Source organism: Mus musculus, chromosome 6 (assembly GCF_000001635.26).
Source record: "Mus musculus strain C57BL/6J chromosome 6, GRCm38.p6 C57BL/6J".
In the NCBI taxonomy this organism is placed as follows: domain Eukaryota; kingdom Metazoa; phylum Chordata; class Mammalia; order Rodentia; family Muridae; genus Mus; species Mus musculus.
The window spans coordinates 129,852,726-129,877,674 of NC_000072.6; the positions used below are offsets into that span (position 1 = coordinate 129,852,726).

General features: G+C 39.6%; 1 protein-coding gene across 2 annotated transcripts in view; it reads right to left on the reverse strand.

Annotated features, from left to right (window-relative positions):
* The window catches only part of Klra17 (killer cell lectin-like receptor, subfamily A, member 17), a 45,519-nt gene extending 21,572 nt beyond the window's left edge, over positions 1 to 23,947 (reverse strand). Inside the window, exons 1-6 of one of the 2 annotated variants that reach the window (NM_133203.5) lie at positions 23,832 to 23,947; positions 22,071 to 22,207; positions 20,559 to 20,648; positions 19,464 to 19,682; positions 15,961 to 16,103; positions 12,941 to 13,044 (exon numbers count right to left, since the gene is read on the reverse strand). In NM_133203.5, coding sequence (NP_573466.3) covers positions 12,941 to 13,044; positions 15,961 to 16,103; positions 19,464 to 19,682; positions 20,559 to 20,648; positions 22,071 to 22,182 — 668 coding nt within the window. In that variant the 5' untranslated portion in view covers positions 22,183 to 22,207; positions 23,832 to 23,947. Of the gene's footprint in view, positions 1 to 12,940; positions 13,045 to 15,960; positions 16,104 to 19,463; positions 19,683 to 20,558; positions 20,649 to 22,070; positions 22,223 to 23,831 lie in introns of both variants that reach the window. The other variant, NM_001381962.1, reaches the window with a different exon arrangement.
* Between the last annotated feature and the right edge of the window lie 1,002 nt (positions 23,948 to 24,949).

Genomic DNA, 24,949 nt, shown 5'->3' on the forward strand with positions numbered 1-24,949 from the left:
AGGACTTCCAGGTCCACTGTCCTTAGGAAACTCATTAGCAGACAAATATACGAAAGAAATAATCATGAATGCCATAGAAAGAGCTCAGCATAGTCATCAGCTACATCATCAAAATGCTCTGGCATTAAAAAGAATATTCCAAATTACTAGGGAACAGGCCAGACAAATCGTGAAGCAATGTCAGCATTGTCCTGAGGTACACCACCCCCCAAAAATGGGTGTTAACCCACGAGGTTTAAAGGCACAGATCCTATGGCAGATGGATATCACCCATATACCAGAGTTTGGAAAGCTGTGCTTTGTGCATGTTACGGTGGATACATTCTCGCATGCTGTCATGGCCACTGCCAGAACAGGAGAAGCAGTAAAAGACGTTATACAACACTTGCTGGCTTGTTTTTCATACCTAGGTGTCCCAAAGAAAATAAAAACGGATAATGGGCCAGCTTATATTTCTAAAGCATTTGCAAAATTTTTGAATCAGTGGAAAGTTGAGCATGCCACTGGAATTCCTTATAACCCACAAGGACAGGCAATAATAGAAAGAACTCATCAAGTGTTAAAGAATCAGCTTGATAGAGTAAGAGCTGCAAATCAGTTTTACTCACCCCATCATGCTTTAAATCATGCTTTATTTGTAATTAATCATCTTAACACCAATGAACAGGGAGAAACTCCTATGATGAGACATTGGGGACCGGTTGCCTTAAAGGCACAACCATTAGTAATTTGGAAAGATCTTTTAAATGGAGTCTGGAGAGGTCCAGACACTTTAATCACTTTGGGGAGAGGATATGCATGTGTCTTTCCACAGGATGCTGAATCCCCCATCTGGATCCCAGACCAACTCATCCGGCCGGCCCCGCCCCTCCCGCGCACAAAGACTCGCTAAGAAGAGAAAAAGGAAGCAGAAGGAGGGAGCACTTGCAGCTAAAATGAAGAAGCTCTCCCTATCTCCACCGCAGACTGCAGCAACTGGAGCCGCGCGGGTACCGAGTTGGGAGCAACTAAGGAAGCTGACTCGTGAGGCGGAAGGAATGGTGCAGAGGACCAGCAAAACACTCTCCTCTGAAACAATGTTTTTGGCCATGCTTGCTTTAGTAGCTATGCAGGTGACTGCTGTAGCGGGGGATAGTTTTTGGGCGTACATACCTAAGCCACCCCTTCTTCATCCAGTCGGGTGGGATGAGCAGAATCATATTAAGGTCATGACTAATAATTCTGAGCTGATAGGTGGTTTCCTGGATTTTGGTAGGGACCATCATATTTCCAAGCGTTTTAATTATGAAGGGAGATCTGATGTAGCCCCTATTTGTCTAGCACTTAAAGGGCCGGTACCGATAGGGTGTTTGCCAGTCAATTATAGATCTTTTGTGACTGATGCTCCTGATTATGAGGATAAATTTAAGCACTGGGTATGGAAACTGCGAATCCAGACGCTTGGGTACGAAAATTATAATGAAACTTCTGAAACCGTATCTAATTTGCCAATTCCCGATTGTACGGAACTTACCAGAAATGAAGATAAAGACTATACTTGGAATAGTATGGTTACTAAGTACCCTATTTGGCTAGATTGTGGATTTAAATATTCGGCCACTGTCTTTCACCCTAGGGGGACTCAAGACCCAGTAACAGACTTTTCTGTCCCAGGTCCCCATGCTAACCTCACTCGCTATTTTAAGCAACGCTCAGATGTTCGGTATCATGGATTTGACCCTGATATGGGGAATGAGCCCTTAAAACGTTATTCTACTCTGGGATTTATAGCCCCAATTTGGGTTGGTCGTTCTATTACTCACAATACTATTGCTATTCAACCAGAATTGTTTAGACTTGTTGCTGCCACCAACACGATTTTTTTAAAGGAGCCCAAAGCTCTAGTCGACTCCCCCATATATGTGAAAGCTTGCGTACCTTACCCATATGCTATTTTATTGGGAAGTCCTGACAGAGTTAAGATCACCAATCATGGCAAGTCCTTTTATATCCAGTGTAATTCCTGTCAATTAACTAATTGTGTAGAACCTAATTTAGACAAGGAATCTGCTATTATGATTTTGCTTAAGAGACCTGGATATGTTTTACTGCCTGTAGAGTTAGGAAACGATCCTTGGTTTGAGAATTCGGGATTGCAAGCTTTAAAAAGACTAAACGAACTTATTAGACCTAAGAGATTTGTAGCAGCTTTGATCCTGGGAATTACTGCTTTAATTGCTATTTTAACTACCCTTACAATATCCACCACAGCCTTAGTACAACAACTGCATACTGCTCATTTTGTTAATGACATGCATAAGAATATCTCTGTAGCCTTGTCAGAGTTGTATTTTATAGATAAAAAATTGGAAGCAAAGGTTAACGCCCTAGAAGAAGTCGTGCTGGCAATAGGGCAAGATATTGCTAATATCAAGACCAGGTTAGCTACTAAATGTCATGCTTCTTTCCAATACATTTGTGTAACGCCTTTACCTTACAACACGACCACAGATTGGGAAAGGACAAAAACTCATTTACAGGGTATATGGAAAGATACTGATATTTCTCATGACTTAGAACAGCTAAAGGTAAAAATTTCAGATATTAGTAAAAGCCATCTGGACACTTGGAATATTGATGAATTGGCTAGAGATTTGAAAAACAACTTAAGTACATTGAACCCCCTGGATTGGGTTCAATATATAATCCTACTTGTTGTTATTTTTGGCATCACTTTATTAGTAATCATTGTGTTTCCACTCATCTTTAGAGTGCTCCTGAAATCTGTAGCTACGACGAAGCGGGACATCCTGGAACTTCGGCTGAGAAATAAAGATAAATTAAAAAAAAATAAGGGTGAGATGTCAGGATACTCTGGTGGAGTCAGCTTGTGAGGCAGAAATGCCAAAAAGCTGCTCATGAGAAATGAATTTCTAGGACTCTCCTCCTGGATATTCTGGCGAAAGCCAACTCTCCAGTTTGGATCGGTTTGTCAGGCGAAAAGCCTGGAAGCTGTTTCACGAGGATAAGAGTCCAGGGAAATTTTCCTCCCAGAGTTATGGCATCTCTTTCCCTAACCCATTATATTCTAATTTCCACCACATTAATCTAGTGTATAGATTCACGTGCACTCTATTAAGCATCACCTTATAGTAAATGCCTTTTAAGATTGTATTCTAACATAGCTAAAGCCTTTTCCCAGTGTTCTTAGACTCCAGATAGCAGCAAGGAGCTTTACCCATTCAGTAAACAATTAAGCACTTGCCATTTTACTCAGCAGTTTACAGATAGAGACTAAAATTCTCACTGAGATAGAAATTCTTATTACAGACTACATTCCATGCCAAGAGCAAATTAGTATACTATACTGAAAATAGACAGTCTTCAGATATTGATAAGAATTAACGAGGCCTAGAGAATTTTGGGGTCAGTGACACTACATTATTCTTGAGGCGTGTCAAGAGTTAACTACCCTGAGGCAATTAACTCTAAGTGTAAAACTCTTGCCTGGCAGAAAGTGCTAATCTCTAATGTAAACATTTATCTGGTCCCTACAAATTCCCTTTGTAGTCACTCCTTGCATCTGTGCTTATCTCTGGTGCTATACATTTATCTGGTTCCTTTTGAAGTCACTCCTTTTGCACCTGGAATAATTCAATGTGCCTTGTTCTGCAATTTATTCTGTATTATAAAAGTCTGATTCTCGACTGGTAAATTACATTCAGATTCAACACACCTCTCGTGTAATCTGTCTGTCATTTTCATCCGACCTCTTTGCCTATCTGCCTAAGAAATCCCGTTCTTCACAGACCAGGGACCCAGAGAATCTGTGGCAGAGTTTTTATTTGTTTGTTTGTGAGAACATTGACTTACTGGGTTTTGTTTGTTTGTTTGTTTGTTTGTTGCTGCTTGATTGATTTTTCCTTTTCCTATTGTTTTGGGAAGAGAGAGAAATAACATGATGTTGAGTGGGTAGGAATTTGGGGACAAATAAGGAGTATTTTGGGGGGATGATACCTGATCAAAATATATTCTATGAAAAATAATTTAGTCAAAATAAAAAATTAACTTTAAAGAAGAAGTAGAGATCTTGGTCCGGGACCCGCCGAACTTAGGAAATTAGTCTGAACAGGTGAGAGGGTGCGCCAGAGAACCTGACAGCTTCTGGAACAGGCGGAAGCACAGAGGCGCTGAGGCAGCACCCTTTGTGGGCCGGGGACAGCCAGCCACCGTCCGGACCGGAGGACAGGTGCCCGCCCGGCTGGGGAGGCGGCCTAAGCCACAGAGGCAGCGGTCGCCATCTTGGTCCGAGACCCGCCGAACTTAGGAAATTAGTCTGAACAGGTGAGAGGGTGCGCCAGAGAACCTGACAGCTTCTGGAACAGGCAGAAGCACAGAGGCGCTGAGGCAGCACCCTGTGTGGGCCGGGGACAGCCGGCCACCTTCCGGACCGGAGGACAGGTGCCCACCCAGCTGGGGAGGCGGCCTAAGCCACAGCAGCAGCGGTCGCCATCTTGGTCCGGGACCCGCCGAACTTAGGAAATTAGTCTGAACAGGTGAGAGGGTGCGCCAGAGAACCTGACAGCTTCTGGAACAGGCAGAAGCACAGAGGCGCTGAGGCAGCACCCTGTGTGGGCCGGGGACAGCCGGCCACCTTCCGGACCGGAGGACAGGTGCCCACCCAGCTGGGGAGGCGGCCTAAGCCACAGCAGCAGCGGTCACCATCTTGGTCCGGGACCCGCCGAACTTAGGAAATTAGTCTGAACAGGTGAGAGGGTGCGCCAGAGAACCTGACAGCTTCTGGAACAGGCGGAAGCACAGAGGCGCTGAGGAAGCACCCTTTGTGGGCCGGGGACAGCCAGCCACCGTCCGGACCGGAGGACAGGTGCCCGCCCGGCTGGGGAGGCGGCCTAAGCCACAGCAGCAGCGGTCGCCATCTTGGTCCGAGACCCGCCGAACTTAGGAAATTAGTCTGAACAGGTGAGAGGGTGCGCCAGAGAACCTGACAGCTTCTGGAACAGGCAGAAGCACAGAGGCGCTGAGGCAGCACCCTGAGTGGGCCGGGGACAGCCGGCCACCTTCTGGACCGGAGGACAGGTGCCCACCCGGCTGGGGAGGCGGCCTAAGCCACAGCAGCAGCGGTCGCCATCTTGGTCCCGGGACTCCAAGGAACTTAGGAATTTAGTCTGCTTAGGTGAGAGTCTGTACCACCTGGGAACTGCCAAAGCAACACACTGTCTGAGAAAGGTCCTGTTTTGGGCCTTCTTCCTCGGCCAGGAGGAGGTCCAAATACAAGATATCTGCGCACCTTCCCTGTAAGAGAGCTTGCCAGCAGAGAGTGCTCTGAGCACTGAAACTCAGAGGAGAGAATCTGTCTCCCAGGTCTGCTGATAGACGGTAACAGAATCACCAGAAGAACAATCTCTAAACAGAGTCAATTATAACTACTAACTCCAGAGATTACCAGATGGCGAAAGGTAAACGGAGGAATCTTACTAACAGGAACCAAGACCACTCACCATCACCAGAACCCAGCACACCCACTTCGCCCAGTCCAGGGAACCCCAACACACCTGAGAACCTAGACCTAGATTTAAAAGCATATCTCATGATGATGGTAGAGGACATCAAGAAGGACTTTAATAAATCACTTAAAGAAATACAGGAGAACACTGCTAAAGAGTTACAAGTCCTTAAAGAAAAACAGGAAAACACAATCAAACAGGTAGAAGTCCTTACAGAAAAAGAGGAAAAAACATACAAACAGGTGATGGAAATGAACAAAACCATACTAGACCTAAAAAGGGAAGTAGACACAATAAAGAAAACTCAAAGCGAGGCAACACTAGAGATAGAAACCCTAGGAAAGAAATCTGGAACCATAGATTTGAGCATCAGCAACAGAATACAAGAGATGGAAGAGAGAATCTCAGGTGCAGAAGATTCCATAGAGAACATCGGCACAACAATCAAAGAAAATGGAAAATGCAAAAAGATCCTAACTCAAAATATCCAGGAAATCCAGGACACAATAAGAAGACCAAACGTACGGATAATAGGAGTGGATGAGAATGAAGATTTTCAACTCAAAGGTCCAGCAAACATCTTCAACAAAATTATTGAAGAAAACTTCCCAAATCTAAAGAATGAGATGCATATGAACATACAAGAAGCCTACAGAACTCCAAATAGACTGGACCAGAAAAGAAATTCCTCCCGACACATAATAATCAGAACATCAAATGCACTAAATAAAGATAGAATACTAAAAGCAGTAAGGGAAAAAGGTCAAGTAACATATAAAGGCAAGCCTATCAGAATTACACCAGATTTTTCACCAGAGACTATGAAAGCCAGAAGAGCCTGGACAGATGTTATACAGACACTAAGAGAACACAAACTGCAGCCCAGGCTACTATACCCAGCCAAACTCTCAATTATCATAGAGGGAGAAACCAAAGTATTCCACGACAAAACCAAATTCACGCATTATCTCTCCACGAATCCAGCCCTTCAAAGGATAATAACAGAAAAAAACCAATACAAGAACGGGAACAACGCCCTAGAAAAAACAAGAAGGTAATCCCTCAACAAACCTAAAAGAAGACAGCCACAAGAACAGAATGCCACCTTTAACAACTAAAATAACAGGAAGCAACAATTACTTTTCCTTAATATCTCTTAACATCAATGGTCTCAACTCGCCAATAAAAAGACATAGACTAACAAACTGGCTACACAAACAAGACCCAACATTTTGCTGCTTACAGGAAACTCATCTCAGAGAAAAAGATAGACACTACCTCAGAATGAAAGGCTGGAAAACAATTTTCCAAGCAAATGGTATGAAGAAACAAGCAGGAGTAGCCATCCAAATATCTGATAAGATTGACTTCCAACCCAAAGTCATCAAAAAAGACAAGGAGGGACACTTCATTCTCATCAAAGGTAAAATCCTCCAAGAGGAACTCTCAATTCTGAATATCTATGCTCCAAATACAAGAGCAGCCACATTCACTAAAGAAACTTTAGTAAAGCTCAAAGCACACATTGCGCCTCACACAATAATAGTGGGAGACTTCAACACACCACTTTCACCAATGGACAGATCATGGAAACAGAAACTAAACAGGGACACACTGAAACTAACAGAAGTGATGAAACAAATGGATCTGACAGATATCTACAGAACATTTTATCCTAAAACAAAAGGATATACCTTCTTCTCAGCACCTCATGGTACCTTCTCCAAAATTGACCACATAATAGGTCACAAATCAGGCCTCAACAGATTCAAAAATATTGAAATTGTCCCATGTATCCTATCAGATCACCATGCACTAAGGCTGATCTTCAATAACAAAATAAATAACAGAAAGCCAACATTCACATGGAAACTGAACAACACTCTTCTCAATGATACCTTGGTCAAGGAAGGAATAAAGAAAGAAATTAAAGACTTTTTAGAGTTTAATGAAAATGAAGCCACAACGTACCCAAACCTTTGGGACACAATGAAAGCATTTCTAAGAGGGAAACTCATAGCTATGAGTGCCTTCAAGAAAAAACGGGAGAGAGCACATACTAGCAGCTTGACAACACATCTAAAAGCTCTAGAAAAAAAGGAAGCAAATTCACCCAAGAGGAGTAGACGGCAGGAAATAATCAAACTCAGGGGTGAAATCAACCAAGTGGAAACAAGAAGAACTATTCAAAGAATTAACCAAACGAGGAGTTGGTTCTTTGAGAAAATCAACAAGATAGATAAACCCTTAGCTAGACTCACTAAAGGGCACAGGGACAAAATCCTAATTAACAAAATCAGAAATGAAAAGGGAGACATAACAACAGATCCTGAAGAAATCCAAAACACAATCAGATCCTTCTACAAAAGGCTATACTCAACAAAACTGGAAAACCTGGACGAAATGGACAAATTTCTGGACAGATACCAGGTACCAAAGTTGAATCAGGATCAAGTTGACCTTCTAAACAGTCCCATATCCCCTAAAGAAATAGAAGCAGTTATTAATAGTCTCCCAGCCAAAAAAAGCCCAGGACCAGACGGGTTTAGTGCAGAGTTCTATCAGACCTTCAAAGAAGATATAACTCCAGTTCTGCACAAACTTTTTCACAAGATAGAAGTAGAAGGTATTCTACCCAACTCATTTTATGAAGCCACTATTACTCTGATACCTAAACCACAGAAAGATCCAACAAAGATAGAGAACTTCAGACCAATTTCTCTTATGAACATCGATGCAAAAATCCTTAATAAAATTCTCGCTAACCGAATCCAAGAACACATTAAAGCAATCATCCATCCTGACCAAGTAGGTTTTATTCCAGGGATGCAGGGATGGTTTAATATACGAAAATCCATCAATGTAATCCATTATATAAACAAACTCAAAGACAAAAACCACATGATCATCTCGTTAGATGCAGAAAAAGCATTTGACAAGATCCAACACCCATTCATGATAAAAGTTCTGGAAAGATCAGGAATTCAAGGCCAATACCTAAACATGATAAAAGCAATCTACAGCAAACCAGTAGCCAACATCAAAGTAAATGGAGAGAAGCTGGAAGCAATCCCACTAAAATCAGGGACTAGACAAGGCTGCCCACTTTCTCCCTACCTTTTCAACATAGTACTTGAAGTATTAGCCAGAGCAATTCGACAACAAAAGGAGATCAAGGGGATACAAATTGGAAAAGAGGAAGTCAAAATATCACTTTTTGCAGATGATATGATAGTATATATAAGTGACCCTAAAAATTCCAACAGAGAACTCCTAAACCTGATAAACAGCTTCGGTGAAGTAGCTGGATATAAAATTAACTCAAACAAGTCAATGGCCTTTCTCTACAAAAAGAATAAACAGGCTGAGAAAGAAATTAGGGAAACAACACCCTTCTCAATAGCCACAAATAATATAAAATATCTCGGCGTGACTCTAACGAAGGAAGTGAAAGATCTGTATGATAAAAACTTCAAGTCCCTGAAGAAAGAAATTAAAGAAGATCTCAGAAGATGGAAAGATCTCCCATGCTCATGGATTGGCAGGACCAACATTGTAAAAATGGCTATCTTGCCAAAAGCAATCTACAGATTCAATGCAATCCCCATTAAAATTCCAACTCAATTCTTCAACGAATTAGAAGGAGCAATTTGCAAATTCATCTGGAATAACAAAAAACCGAGGATAGCAAAAACTCTTCTCAAGGATAAAAGAACCTCTGGTGGAATCACCATGCCTGACCTAAAGCTTTACTACAGAGCAATTGTGATAAAAACTGCATGGTACTGGTATAGAGACAGACAAGTGGACCAATGGAATAGAATTGAAGACCCAGAAATGAACCCACACACCTATGGTCACTTGATCTTCGACAAGGGAGCCAAAACCATCCAGTGGAAGAAAGACAGCATTTTCAACAATTGGTGCTGGCACAACTGGTTGTTATCATGTAGAAGAATGCAAATCGATCCATACTTATCTCCTTGTACTAAGGTCAAATCTAAGTGGATCAAGGAACTTCACATAAAACCAGAGACACTGAAACTTATAGAGGAGAATGTGGGGAAAAGCCTTGAAGATATGGGCACAGGGGAAAAATTCCTGAACAGAACAGCAATGGCTTGTGCTGTAAGATCGAGAATTGACAAATGGGACCTAATGAAACTCCAAAGTTTCTGCAAGGCAAAAGACACTGTCTATAAGACAAAAAGACCACCAACAGACTGGGAAAGGATCTTTACCTATCCTAAATCAGATAGGGGACTAATATCCAACATATATAAAGAACTCAAGAAGGTGGACCTCAGAAAATCAAATAACCCCCTTAAAAAATGGGGCTCAGAACTGAACAAAGAATTCTCACCTGAGGAATACCGAATGGCAGAGAAGCACCTGAAAAAATGTTCAACATCCTTAATCATCAGGGAAATGCAAATCAAAACAACCCTGAGATTCCACCTCACACCAGTGAGAATGGCTAAGATCAAAAATTCAGGTGACAGCAGATGCTGGCGAGGATGTGGAGAAAGAGGAACACTCCTCCATTGTTGGTGGGATTGCAGGCTTGTACAACCACTCTGGAAATCAGTCTGGCGGTTCCTCAGAAAATTGGACATAGTACTACCGGAGGATCCAGCAATACCTCTCCTGGGCATATATCCAGAAGAAGCCCCAACTGGTAAGAAGGACACATGCTCCACTATGTTCATAGCAGCCTTATTTATAATAGCCAGAAACTGGAAAGAACCCAGATGCCCCTCAACAGAGGAATGGATACAGAAAATGTGGTACATCTACACAATGGAGTACTACTCAGCTATTAAAAAGAATGAATTTATGAAATTCCTAGCCAAATGGATGGACCTGGAGAGCATCATCCTGAGTGAGGTAACACAATCACAAAGGAACTCACACAATATGTACTCACTGATAAGTGGATACTAGCCCAAAACCTAGGATACCCACGATATAAGATACAATTTCCTAAACACATGAAACTCAAGAAAAATGAAGACTGAAGTGTGGACACTATGCCCCTCCTTAGAAGTGGGAACAAAACACCCATGGAAGGAGTTACAGAAACAAAGTATGGAGCTGAGATGAAAGGATGGACCATGTAGAGACTGCCATATTTAGGGATCCACCCCATAATCAGCTTCCAAATGCTGACACCATTGCATACACTAGCAAGATTTTACTGAAAGGACCCAGATGTAGCTGTCTCTTGTGAGACTATGCCGGGGCCTAGCAAACACAGAAGTGGATGCTCACAGTCAGCTAATGGATGGATCACAGGGCTCCCAATGGAGGAGCTAGAGAAAGTACCCAAGGAGCTAAAGGGATCTTCAACCCTATAGGTGGAACAACATTATGAACTAACCAGTACCCCTGAGCTCTTGACTCTAGCTGCATATGTATCAAAAGATGGCCTAGTCGGCCATCACTGGAAAGAGAGGCCCATTGGACACGCAGACTTTGTGTGCCCCGGTACAGGGGAACGCCAGGGCCAAAGGGGGGGAGTGGGTGGGTAGGGGAGTGGGGGTGGGTGGGTAAGGGGGACTTTTGGTATAGCATTGGAAATGTAAATGAGCTAAATACCTAATAAAAAAAAATGAAAAAAAAAAAAAAAAGAAGAAGTAGAATCACAGACGATACAAGTTATTAAAAGAAAATCAAAGTGCAAGGCAGGCAATACCTCCAGGGAATTACTGGTTGGGGAGAACACAGAAGATTGCAAACAACAGAAGTTTTTGCCACTGTCCTTGGTTTTCCAACGTAACTATATGATAAGGCTCTATTGCTGAAGATGTTGCAACTTTGACCTCAAGACAAGGTCAAAGAGAAGTCAAACTGAAATCTGCCAATTTAAAAAAAAAAAGAAAACTATGGCCTATAGGAAAGGGTATAATAGAAGTTGGGATGTCTGGGAGGCAGAAAGAGTTCTGTGATAGAGCTAGGCTTGGGATATATGCCTGGTACAATGGGCACAAGGTGCCTGAGCACAGGTAACCAGTCATGTGGCAGAATGTTATTGAGAATAAATGGGGCATTTCTAGTGATTATCAAGTCAGAAAAGAGACTAGCTAGATGGGCAAGATACTTGTAAATGTATTTTGAGTCTGAGTCTTATTTCTGGAAGCATGGGCTCCCAGAACCAGATAAGGCTTCTAAACAAATCAATTAGGAAACAATCTCCCTTGGGCTAAATTTTGTTGTTGTTGGTTTTTCACTTGTTTGTTTTGTTTTAGCCAAATTTTTCAAAGGGTCAGAAGGTTCTTTGCAGTCTACAGGTGGGAAAAGATTAATGTCACTGTACTGACCTGCAGAATAACTAACTGCTTTATTATTGGAACTGTGGCCTTCACTACATGAAGGAAATCATGTTTGGTGTTGCATCCAAATCAAAAGCCCAAGACTGGGGAAGTCACCGGCCTTAGGTTGGAATTTGTTACAGTCACTCTGCTAAGTGGTCAGGGGTTAAATGCATTCTTAATATTTATACTTGTGGCTTAGACCTGTTCTCCCCTCCATCCAAAAAACTTTTTATACAGTTGATAGAAGTCAGTGCAAAGAGGCAGAATGGATCAAAGTGCTTAGAGGAAGAGAATGTATTTTCAGACCTAAAAGAAACATCTATATCAACTTCTTCTGCTCCATACCACCAGGAAGACTGAGAGAACAGCAGGGAAGAGGACATAGAAAGAATGTAAGCACCAGAGGAGGGAGGGAAAGAGCTCTGTGAAATGCAGGCTGTGGACAACATGAAATTTCTGCAGATAATTTCATCATAAGAAATAACTATTGTTTTCTGCTGGAAAAGTGAGATTCATTCTTTTTCTTTCTGCCTTTTTTATTAAATATTCTCTCCATTGACAATCCAAACGTCATCCACCTTTATGACATTCACTTTTTTGAGGGTGTGGACACTGGTGGACTTTCTTGCTCTAGTGGATGACCTATAACCATGTACCTTTGGACAGTCAATTATGAAGGCATGAGTTAGCTGGACACACATAGAGTTGATGCAGAAGAAGCTTTTGAAAAAAGTATTGATGAAATGATTATACTTATATTTATAAATAACAAAAATTATATAAGATAACCACAGTAAAAATGTCAAATGAATCTCTGATAGAATCAGACTCATTGCCTATTTCATAATGTTTCAGCCACTTCACACAATCTTATGTTGCTGTCTTGCTAGTGCCCTGTGCATCTTAGAACACATACTCCTGAGATATATGCAGTATATACTCACATTTGGTCAGTTCCTCAAAGAAGCTGCCTTATGCACTTTCACTGCCTTATGCAACGTCTCCTTACACATGAGTTGCATAGAAAATAAGGAAAGCCATGTGAAATGAGAGAAAAGCCTTTGTACACAATCCTCCAAATTCCCACACCACTGTTAGAGTCTGGAGGACTCGGAAACTCACTATTTAGATGTGCCATTTTCAATCCATGTCCATTTTTCACTTTTCTTATCAAATGAGAAGCCAATCCAGTAACTGTCTGGAGTAACCTGTAACTGAAGGAATTTCTGTAAAGGAAACAACAGATATTAAGATAAAATGTCTGTCTGTTTGATGAAAGAAGAACAAGAAGGAAAGTTCTCAACATTCTTGTGTCATTCTCTACTGTCCTTTCTTCCCACTGCTTAGCCTCACCATGATAATTTTCCAAACTGAATTCCTACTAGTAGCACATTTATATTAAAATAAATGTCAGTTCAATATGTCATTTAAAATAAAAACTCCAAGTGTCCTGAGAATATTGGGATGATTCATGACTGTGTTTCTTAGACAAAGTCTCACTATGTAATCAAGGCTGGCCTTGAACTTACAATCTTCTTAATTAAAGAAGGAATGTTTTAGATTTATCATTTTTCTTTGACTGTTGTATCAATGTCTTCTATTACATATTCTATGCCTGAGATAAACAGAGAATTTTCAGTAGAGGACTCTCAAATGTCTCCCAAGCACATAAGTAAATGTTTAAAGTCCTTAGCCATCAGGGAAATGCAAATCAAAACAACACTGAGATCCCATCTTATACCAATAGGAATGGCTATGATTAAAATGTCAAGTGATAGCACATGCTGGCAAAGATGTGGAGAAAGGGGAACACTACTGCACTGCCGGTGAGAAGGCATATTTGTACAACCACTTTGGAAATCAATTCATTGGTTTCTCAGAAAACTAGTAATAGTTCTATCTCAAGCACCAGCTATACCACTCTTGTACATATACCCAAAAGATGCTCCACCATCCCACAAAGACTCATTGTCAGCTATGTTCATAGCAATTTTATTTGTAGTAGCCAGAAACTGGAAACATCTTAGATGTCCCTCTTACACCAATTGAATAATGGATAAAGAAAATGTGGTACATGTATACAATGGAATACTATTCTGCTGTGAAAAATAAAGGCATCATCAAATTTTCAGGTAAATGGATGAAACTTGAAAATATCCTCAGTGAGCTAATCAAGTCAAAAAAGTATATGCATGGTATATATTTACTTATAGGTGGACATTAGCCATAGAATTCAGGATTCCCATGCTATAATATAAATACCCAAGTAGGCAGGACAGGAAGAAGGGCACAAGCAAGGATGCTTGTGTCTCACTTGGAAGCAAGAATGGAATAATCAAAGAAGGCAAACAGAGGTAGGGAACTGAGTGGGGAAAGAGATCCAGAGACGAGTGAAGGTTTGGGGTAGGGTATGCAGAGGGTTTGGAGGATGGCCTGAGGCCATGAAAATCAATGGAAATCTGCATTTGATGGGGTGGGGATTGGTTTGGGACCAATTCCCTGAATACATGGAAACTAGTGATAGGGGAGACATATAAGAATCAATGGGGGCATCTTTAGCTCTGACTCTGTGTAGCCTTTGAGGCTGCCTCCTGTGGCCAGAAAAGAACTCTTGAGGAGTGATGAGGCACCAATACTTCCACAAAACTTTTCGCCCTAAACTTACCCTGTCTACAGGCAATGCAGGGAATGGGGATGGAGCAAAGTCTCATGGAATAACCAATAACCTGCTTAACTTTAGACACATTCCATGAAAAAAACATCAATCCTGGACCACACTAATGATACTCAGTTACACTCACAGACAGGAGTTTAACATGGCTGTCCTCTGTGAGGCTCGGTCCACCATTTCACTCATACATACACAGATACTCACAGCCAAACAGTGGATAAAGCTAGGGGACTTTTATGGAAGAACAGGTGGAAGGATTGTTGGCTGTGAATGAGATAGAAATTCCAAGGAAAACCAAGAGAATCAACTAACCTGGACCCCTGGGGCTCTCAGAGATAGAACCACCAGACAAAGAAGATACACCAGGATGGACCTCAGCTTACCTGCATATGTGCAGCTTGGTCTTCATGTGAGTTCTCAACAACTGGATAAGGCACTATCCCAAAAGATACTGCCTATACATTGGCTATGTTCTTCTAACTGGGCTGCCTTGCCTGCCTCACTGAGAGCAGACACACTTAGTCTCATGGAGATTTGATGTGCCAGGGTTTGGGAATACCTAGGAGGCCACCACCCTATCAGAGGAGGTGTGGGTGAAAGGGGATGGATTATGATAGAGGATGACTAGGAAGGAGGCAGGGAGCAGGATGGAGAATAAGTAAGTAAAATATTACTACTACTACTACTACTACTACTACTACTACTACTACTACTACACTTTTAAAATTGGTTATGTTTACTGTGTCAAAAATTACACAATTATTTTACATTAATCATCTTTTTCATTTGTTTAAGCATGTATTAAATACATGTATAAGTATTGGTGATGATGCAATTATTTCCCTAGAAAAATATAGTCTTCATATTTGAAGAGATTTCATTACTAATAATTATAAAAGGAAATGACAGAATCTTGTAAATTTTCTTTTAAATAGTCATTTCTAAAAAAGAACATAAGAATTATATGCTGTAAGAATTGTGGACAATTTCAATGAAAGTCATCATGGGGCCATTTAATTCCACATTTCTCATATCATCTCATTGTGCAGACAGGTCCAGAGCTCAACTACTTTCCCTGTTGTCATCAGATTAGACTACTCATCTCAGGCAGCCTCACTTTCAAGTTTCAATGAACAGACCCTAGACAAAGGGAATTTACTTGGCACTCTATGGAGATGAATTACAGTCAGCCAGAGGATGTGCTGTATCAAAGGGTTAAACTTCATCAGGGAAAGACATGCATTCCCAGTGTCTCTCTTATAGACTCCTGAGAAAGAGAGGAGACTGAAAGACAGAAGTGTCTCTATAATAATGAGTCTCTTCTTAACAGACCCGTGTTCCACAGTCTTAGTCACATTATATGAAAACCATATACAAATGTAAAAAAAAAAAGTAAAATTGGAATCAGTATGTTATTGTCCAGGGTTACAGACAGAGTCTAAGAGAATAAGGGGTGTCTACAGTACAGTACCAGTTCATCCTCAGCATCTATCTTCAGAAGGGATAAGCTGTAATGCTCACATATCTGTTTACATTTACGCCATCCTTTTTTATTCATGATGAAATAATAACACTTTATACCATAGCAGAACCAGTGTATTTCCAGGCTTCCACCTACAATAGAGAATGTAAATTGTTAAGCTTATTATTTTCTGATATTCTCTTATCAGATCAATGTATTAAGCCTGTGTAAAAAATGTAAAATATCACTCGTCTCAGAAATTGAGATTCTATAATGCCCAGAGACCCCTGTATACCTATGATCTATGCAACATTGTTTGTAACAGTAGACATACAGAAAAACATTTTATGTGTCAACCACTGATGAGTCAGTAGAGAAAATGTAGTACAAATCCACAAAAGAATATGATTTATCCTTTAAAGTGAAATGAATCAGCCCAGCATGATGACTTATCCCTATAAACTGAGCACTCAAAAGAGAAAGACTGTAGGGTCACCACCAGTTTAAGACCGGCCTAGGCTAAGTGGTAAATTGCAGTCCAGCCATGGTTATACAGTGAGTTCCAAGTCACACTGGGTTGGAGAATGACATCATGTCTGACAGTAAAACCCAAAGAGAGATGCTGATGTATATGTTGAAAATGGATGAACCTGAGGATGGTGTACAAGGTGAAACACACCAGGTATAGGAACAACTTTATAATCTCATACTGATCAGGTTTCTAAAACAGCCCAACTCTATGAATCAGAAGTTTGTAAGATACAAGGGTCTGTAGAAGAGGCAATGAGCACTTGTTACTCAGAGGCAGTCAAACTGATGTCAGAACTCTAGATCTGCAGTAGTGCATTGTACCCACACTGGTCCACAAACTACTGTGCACTCAGCATGGTCTGTGTTACATGTTCATACCATAAGAGGAGAAAGAGACATACTAAGGTGGTTTAGATGATCATAGTCTATTCTCATGATTATGTTGATGCATTCATGGTATACCCACATTCACAAATGTGTCAAGTTGAATACTTTATAATGTCTGCAGTTTGTATATCAAGATCAACTCAATATGAATATTTTCTTTGGTGAAGGTCTGGGAATGGCCATTCTTTATTAACAAATTTTATCTCCAACCTTCATTTTCTGTGAAGAGGTACCAGGTGTAGTTCACGTGGGCCTAGAATTTGCTGGATGTCTGGATTGTCCTGAAAGCTGTACTACTCCTTCCTCAACCTCATAATCATAGACATTACATCATTATGCTACCCTCTTCTGATGATTAATTTATTTTAAAGTAATAACACAATACATTTTCCATGGGTCTGGAATACTTCAAAGATGTTTTTGGAACTTTCTTGGTCACAAATTTTATAATGTAGCAATTTTAAATATATTAGTCCTTACATAATGAGAATTGTCACCTCTTACTATCACAGCATTTTGAGATTATATGCAATATGTCTTTGTAAACTCTGAATCCTGAAAAATATATTTAATGATGATTGATAAACTGTGTCAATTAAAGATGACCAATCAGAATGAAGGGTGAGAAACATTGCTTGAGACACTTGATCTTTTCATCATCCTAGCTTCATTGACTGTGTCACTGACAGAGCTGCAATGTGTGCACACCATGGTGAAGTTACCATGTTTGCTCCAGGGAGTGTTCCTTTGTTACAAACAGGCCAACTCTCTCCAAGAAGTCATATAAAATACAGGTGCACACACACATACACACACACACACACACACACACACACACACACACACACACACACACACTCACTCACACACTCACACACTCACACAAACACACATAAATTAGTTTTGTAACTGTATCCATGTAAATGCTCTAAGTCCATTTTAGCATAAATAGCTGATAAATACATCCTTTCTAAACAGTTCCCAATCTGTTGGTGGCCTTTTTTGTCTTATTGACCGTGTCCTTCGCCTTACAGAAGCTTTGCAATTTTATGAGGTTCCATTTGTCAAGTCTTCATCTTACAGCACAGGTCATTGCTGTTCTGTTCAGGATTTTTTTCCCCTGTGCCCATATCTTCGAGGTTCTTCCCCACTTTCTCCTCTATCAGTTGCAGTGTCTTTAATTTTATGTGGAGTTTCTTGATCCACTTCAACTTGAGCTTTTTACAAGAGGATATGAATGGATCAATTCGCATTCTTATATATGATAGCAGCCCATTGAGCCAGCACCATTTGTTGAAAATACTGTCTTTTTTTCACTGGATGGTTTTAGATCCTTTGTCAAAAATCAAGTGCCAGAAGCCGGAAAGAACCTAGATGTCCCGCAATAGAGGACTGGATACAGAAAATGTGGTACATTTACACAATGGAGTACTACTCAGCTATTAAAAACAACAAATTTATGAAATACTTAGGCAAATGGATGGATCTGGAGGATACCATCCTGAGTGCAGTAACCTAAACACAAAAGAACACACATGATGTGCACACACTGATAGGTGGATATTAGCCCAGAAACTTAGAATACGCAAGATACAATTTGTAAAACTCATGAAACTCAAGAAGAAGGAAAACCAAAGTGTGGATACTTCATTCCTTCTTAAAAGGTGGAACAATATATCCATGGGAGGAGTTACAAAGACAAAGTTCAGAGCTGAGACTTAAGGAAGGACCATCCAGAGAATGCCCCACCTGGTGATCCATTCCATAAACAACCACCAATCCCAGACACTATTGCATATACCAACAAGATTTTGCTGACAGGACCCTGATATAGCTGTCTCCTGTGAGGCTAATGCCAGTGCCTGGCAAATACAGAAATGGATACTTACAGTCATTTATTGGATGCAAAACAGGGTCCACAGTGAAGGATCTAGAGAAAGTACTCAAGGAGCTGAAAGGGTCTGCAGTCCTATAGGAGGAACAATAATATGAACTGACCAGTACCCCCAGAGCTCGTGTCTCTAGCTGCATATGTAGCAGATGATGGGCTAGTTGGCCATCAGTGGGAGAAGAGGCCCTTGGTCTTGTGAAGATTATATCCCCCAGTATAGGGGAATGCAAGGGCCAGGAAGTGGGAGTGGGTGAGTTGGGTAGCAGGGGGAGAGGGCAGGGTATATGGGAGTTTCAGAGAGGAAACTAGGAAAGAGAATATCATTTGAAATGTAAATGAAGAAAATATAAAATAAAAAAATGTAAAAAAAAATGTTCCATGTTCTGTAAGCAACAAAGTTGGAGAATCAGATTTTCACAAAGTCCAACACTATCAAAATTCTCAGGGGTACTAATTTTTTAATTCCATCCCCAGGGAGTAGTAAGAGTACCAAAGATTTACTGACTTCTAGAAATGATAAGATTCTCCTAATGCAAACACAGACTTCTGGATTTCTATGTCCCTACATGAAATAAGGAACCCCCAAATAATCAACCCAAACATTATCATGATCTTAAGCTCCTGGTTGGACTTCAAAGCTTCTGGAGAATAAAGAATAAAGGATAATGCAATTCTGTATTCACATCCCTCCCCCACTACATACCTGGGTGCTTTGAGGAATTTAAAACACTCTTGGTTTCACTGTACCATCTCTTCTGTTCTCTGTTGAGGGATTTCAGAAGATCATCTCCTGTACTACACTCTAGAGGCATATTTCTCAGCATTTCTTCCTTTGCGTTGATGTCATTTTGCATGGTGCTACAGTTATGGTGGCAGTTTAGAGTTTCCTGCAGTTCATGTTTTTCTTGCTTATACTGCAAAACTAAATTAGGCACAGATATAATATCAAAATGTTATAAGGGGTATATATTAAAATTTAAGATGAGAAAAAGCTTCATCTTGACATTCAATAAATATAATTGCTTTCATTTATATTTTAATATTTATAAATTAGCACTTAAATTAACTCATTATAAAAATAGATAGATCAATTTTTCCTCTAAGGTAAGTTATTTGTAAAATAAAATGATACAACTGAACAAAATTATGTTGGAAGTAATTTCCAATCACTTAATTTTTTGAAAGACAATTGTACAAATATTAACCTAAGTAAAATATTCAGTGAATAGTTAACACACCATAAAATATGAACTAAAAATATTAAGAAATAGCATAATTCTTATTGGATCATATGTAATACAATATATTCACATACATAGATATGTTTTAGCACAGCCTGGAAGTCATTTCTTCTGCTAATGTAGAGAAATCCAATACAGTTTAACTTTTAATTTCTTTGTACAGATGAAGTCTTTTTACTTAAACATGACCTCAATATACTCAGAAGAAGTAGGAAAAGAAAGACATTAATTCTTTGCATAGCTGTTTCTCACTAATTTTTTTAATATTATCAATCATCTGTGATCAGAAAGCAGACAGACTGTCTATCACCAAGACTTCAGAATGAACATAACCAAAACATGTGACAGAACAGAGCAACTCCAAACTGCTCCAGAGCTAACACATTAGGTATGAAAGAGAACAGACACTGCAGTCTGTCAGGAAAAAATATTAAAGTCCAGAGATTCTGGATCATCACCTGATTAGAGACAGGAAAATAGAGTGTGTAACTGCATAGTCCCTGTCTAAAGCTACTCTTTAGGGAGAAGGTCAAAGAAGATGTATCTCAGTTACTCACTGTTTGTCACCAACACTGCAACAATTACCAGAAGAAGGACACAGAGGATTCCAAAAGCTATCACAATGAGATGCCAGGGGATAGAGCACTCTTAAATGAACAAAAGAAAGCAAGAAAATGAGTAAACCCCATCAACATGAAAAGGGCACATCTCAATACTAGTTACAATTTTCTGTAGCCTGAAAACTAGGGGAAATTTTGCACAAGTGAATGATTCAAATAGACTGTAAATGTGCTCTCAAAATTGTAGATTTCTTTGTAAAATGAACCCACTGTAGAAATCATATGTCTGTGAAGTTTAACAATATTTTGAACTTATTTCAGCTTTTGCCCTGTATTGTGAATCCTCCCGACTCAAACTAGGAGCTACATGTTAGGAACATGCCCATAGCCATTTCTACAGGATCCAAAGTATACTCTAGAGAATGTACGGGAGGCATAGATACAATCCAAGTACAAGATAACAAAGTGGAGCATGCAGTCCACCAAAAAGATAACTGAGGACAGAGAGGAGGAAAGAGGGATGGATGTTCTTGAGAACTGGTAGGGAACCACAGCTGCTCTGGACCTGATCTGTATACATCCCTGTCCTTGAAAGGCTCTATAAGTCAACGATATCTTCGTCCCTGCAAGTTTGATTTTGCTCAATATAATATTGAACATTTTGATGTATATAAGAAATTTGGAATCTGAAACTCATGCTTCTGATTACCATTATATCTAAGAAGAGAAAGATCTCAGCTTGGAACACAGCTGTGACAGTGTTTACAGAGTAACTAAAAAGAGAAAAAAAAGAGTTATATATCTGCTTTTTATTCATGAACAGAATTATTATTTGATGATTTCAGGAACTCACACTGGGGTTTACTAATTTCCAGCCCTCCTCACCTGTCATCCTCTCTTCTTTCTTATGCAATGTTATTTCCAGGGGAAACTTCCTCTTCTGATGGACAACTGTTTTTGCCTTGTTGCATTAAATGCTGGGAATATTTATGACTATTAAAATACTTTCTTAGAGATTGAAAGTATTGTTCCTAATGCAATCTTCATTTACTTAAAATTTTGTTTGTCTAGAACATTTGGTGGTTTTTCAGACTCCAGTTTGTCTGTTAGTTATAAAGGTTTCAGAATTCTTCTTGACTAGACTAAATGATAATAATAATAAAAAAAAACTCCTAATGGTTTCTCACTTCTCGATTCTCAAGATTTTTTTTTTTTTTTTTTTTTTGTATAGACTATCATTGTTCTCCTTTGCCCATCTGGCTTCCTTTCTAACTAGCTAACAACAGTAGAAGTAAGTTTACAATTTTTTCTTGACTGCTTAGTTTTTAAGCTTAGTTTTGAACAACTTTGTACATGATTACCCTCCAACTAAAATTCTTTTCTTCCCTCCCACCCTTGTTCATAAACAAGCCCAGATGAACTGGAATATTATAGTTTTCCATAGATGCTAGTATGATATTTCTAATTTTTAAACCTTAAAATATGTAAAAAGAAATGTAAAACACTTACCTTTGTGGCCAGCTTCTCTTGACCCTTGATTGTCCTCAGGCCTCACTTGGTTCTGCAATCCTGAAGATTTATGAAATCTCACAGTTGAATAAGTGACCTCCTGCTCACTCATCATGGGTGTATGTAGAGTGTGTTCTCTGTTAAAATGGTGCCTTTAGTGATATTTAAAGAAACAAAGTGTTCACTTTTAAGTAGGTACCTGAATCTGATGATTCAGAGGGCTGGGAAAGGGTGGGGTCTTCCTAACTCACTTAATGACCCTGACTGGGACTCACTCTGCATATTAAAATCCATTATATTTCTAATAGTCACAGCAATTACTTTTAGGAAATATGAAAGAAATGAAATTAACTAATAAGTCATTATGATATTGACACATTCGTTTGTATAAAATATTTGGCATGTAAAAAGTTTAGGTAAAATTGGAACCACTGGAAATCATTGAAAAACTTGTAAAACAATCTACTCAAATAACAAAGAGGCAAGGCTTTAGGAATAAACTGTTGCTTTAAAATTATTTACACATTTTGATAAAAACACAAATATTAAATGTTCTTTCAAACTTTTTATTTATGCACAACTCTCAGAGTTTCTCAGATACTATATTCAAAACACTATTTGAAGGTGAATACTGCAGGTGATCCAAGACACATGTATATCTTTTGGTTTAAAGCCTCAATCAGCGAAGATGTCCAACATCTCCACCCAGCCATCATCTACATATTCCTTACCATTCTTGGACCTGGTAAATGGATTCAACTAGAAAAGATCCTACTAAATGGAATAATTCAGACCCAGAAAGGCAATATTAAATATCCTCTCTCATCTGAGTTTCTGCTCAAAGTCCTCAGAAATGTTTCATAACATTTAGTAACTGTAGCAACCAGGAAAGTATAACGGGACATTGCCTGGTGGGGTGTGGGAGCATCATAGCAAAGCATGGAGAATAAAATATGAAGTATTAAACTCGTCATTCCATGTACAAAATCATGTCACATATAATATAAAATGATATTACAAGATGTGGATATATGAAAATGAATTTTGTCACTATGCAGCATACATGAGCTAATGCCCATAAAAGGTACAATGTGATAATAGATATCAACATATTAGTAAATAGTAAGTATTCGTAACTGACCTTACCCTCACATTAAGATCTCAGAGGAGAACTAGAAGATAATAAGGACAAGGTTGACATGTCACAGCATTATTATATAGTTTTTTTTAATTCATGAAGTTTTATGACATGATTTACGTTTTGCCTTATTCCTTGGTCCAAAAAAAATCCTTCCAGTACAGAATTCTTTATAAAATTGTTATTTTTTATTTTTGCTTTTGGAGTGGTGCTGGCCAAGCCAAGATACATGTGTACAGAAGACAACTTTACAACGTGAGTTCTCTCACTCTGCCCTCATGTACGTGTTAGAGAAATTATCTTTTCACACTGACCCATCTTATCTGGCTCTTATTATGACATCTTTAAGATGGATAATATATAAACATTTGATGAAGTTAAACATTAATGAACACTGTAGTTCCCTCTACCTTAATTTCTTAGTACACAACACAAGTCACTGCACATTCTGAAAGAAAATAACCAGTACACAATGACAGTTTTCACATGCTACCAGCCTTTAGCTGATCTAACACAACCAACAGAGCTTCTGCATCAATCCTGATCTCATGTCACACCATGTGAAATTCTCTAGAGTATAAGTGATCATTTGATAGAAAACCAATAAGAACAACTATTGTTACCTGTGTCTCTACCCTGAAGAGATTCTGGTGAAGATAATAGATCCTGCAGTTATGGGGGAAAAGTTGTCTTTCCTGGTCTCTATCCTGTAAGAGGCTCCAAGAAGAAAGGCAGAACTAATTTTTTCCTCTGAGTGATACTCTATCTCATGATTTTCTGCCCCTCCTCCTTGACCAAATCGAAAAGAGGAAATTGCTTAATGAAACCTGACTCTGAAAGCAAAGGAAAGAAGTAACATATTGTGCCAGATGCTGCAAAAGAAATGTCCATAATTGAAACTTGAAGACTGAGAAGATGAACACTGCTGCAGAGAGAGCAAAACCAGTGTCCTTAGCAAAACAACTAGAAAAATGTGCAGCTCAGGTTCCTCAGCTCCAGGTTTGTAATAGGCTGTTGAAAAATTTCTCTTATGTTACTGTTTTCTAAGTTACTCTTTGATTTTGAGTTATGCTAATTGCAGCTAAGTGTGTATTAGGAATGCTTTAAAGCACACATATTTCCACTGGTAAAGTCTTCATTATAATCTTCTTGCTATTTTTTTAACTTTGATTTTTCTTTTATTGGTTATTTTACTTATTTACATTTCAAATGTTATCCCCTTCCCCATTATCACTTCCCCAAACTCCCTACCCTCTCAACTCTCCCTCTGCTTCTTTTTATTTTATTGTTTTCTTTTTTAAATTAGGTATTTATTTCATTTACATTTCCAATGCTATACCAAAAGTCCCCCACAGGCTCCCCCACCCACTCCCCCACCCACCCACTCCCACTTCTTGGCCCTGGCGTTACCCTGTACTGAGGCATATAAAGTTTGTACAACCAATGGGCCTCTCTTTCCACTGATGGCTGACTAGGCCATCTTCTGATTCATATGCAGCTAGAGACACGAGCTCCGGGGGAGGGGGAGGATGGTGGTGGTGGTACTGGTTAGTTCATATTGTTGTTCCACCTATAGGATTGCAGATCCTTTTAGCTACTTGGCTACTTTCTCTAGCTTCCCTATCTACCCACGCACTCCTGCCTCACTGCCCAATATTCCCCTACATTGGAGCATACTCCCCTCCCATTGATGCCAGATAAGGCCATCCTCTGCTACATAAGCAGCTGGAACCATGGGTCC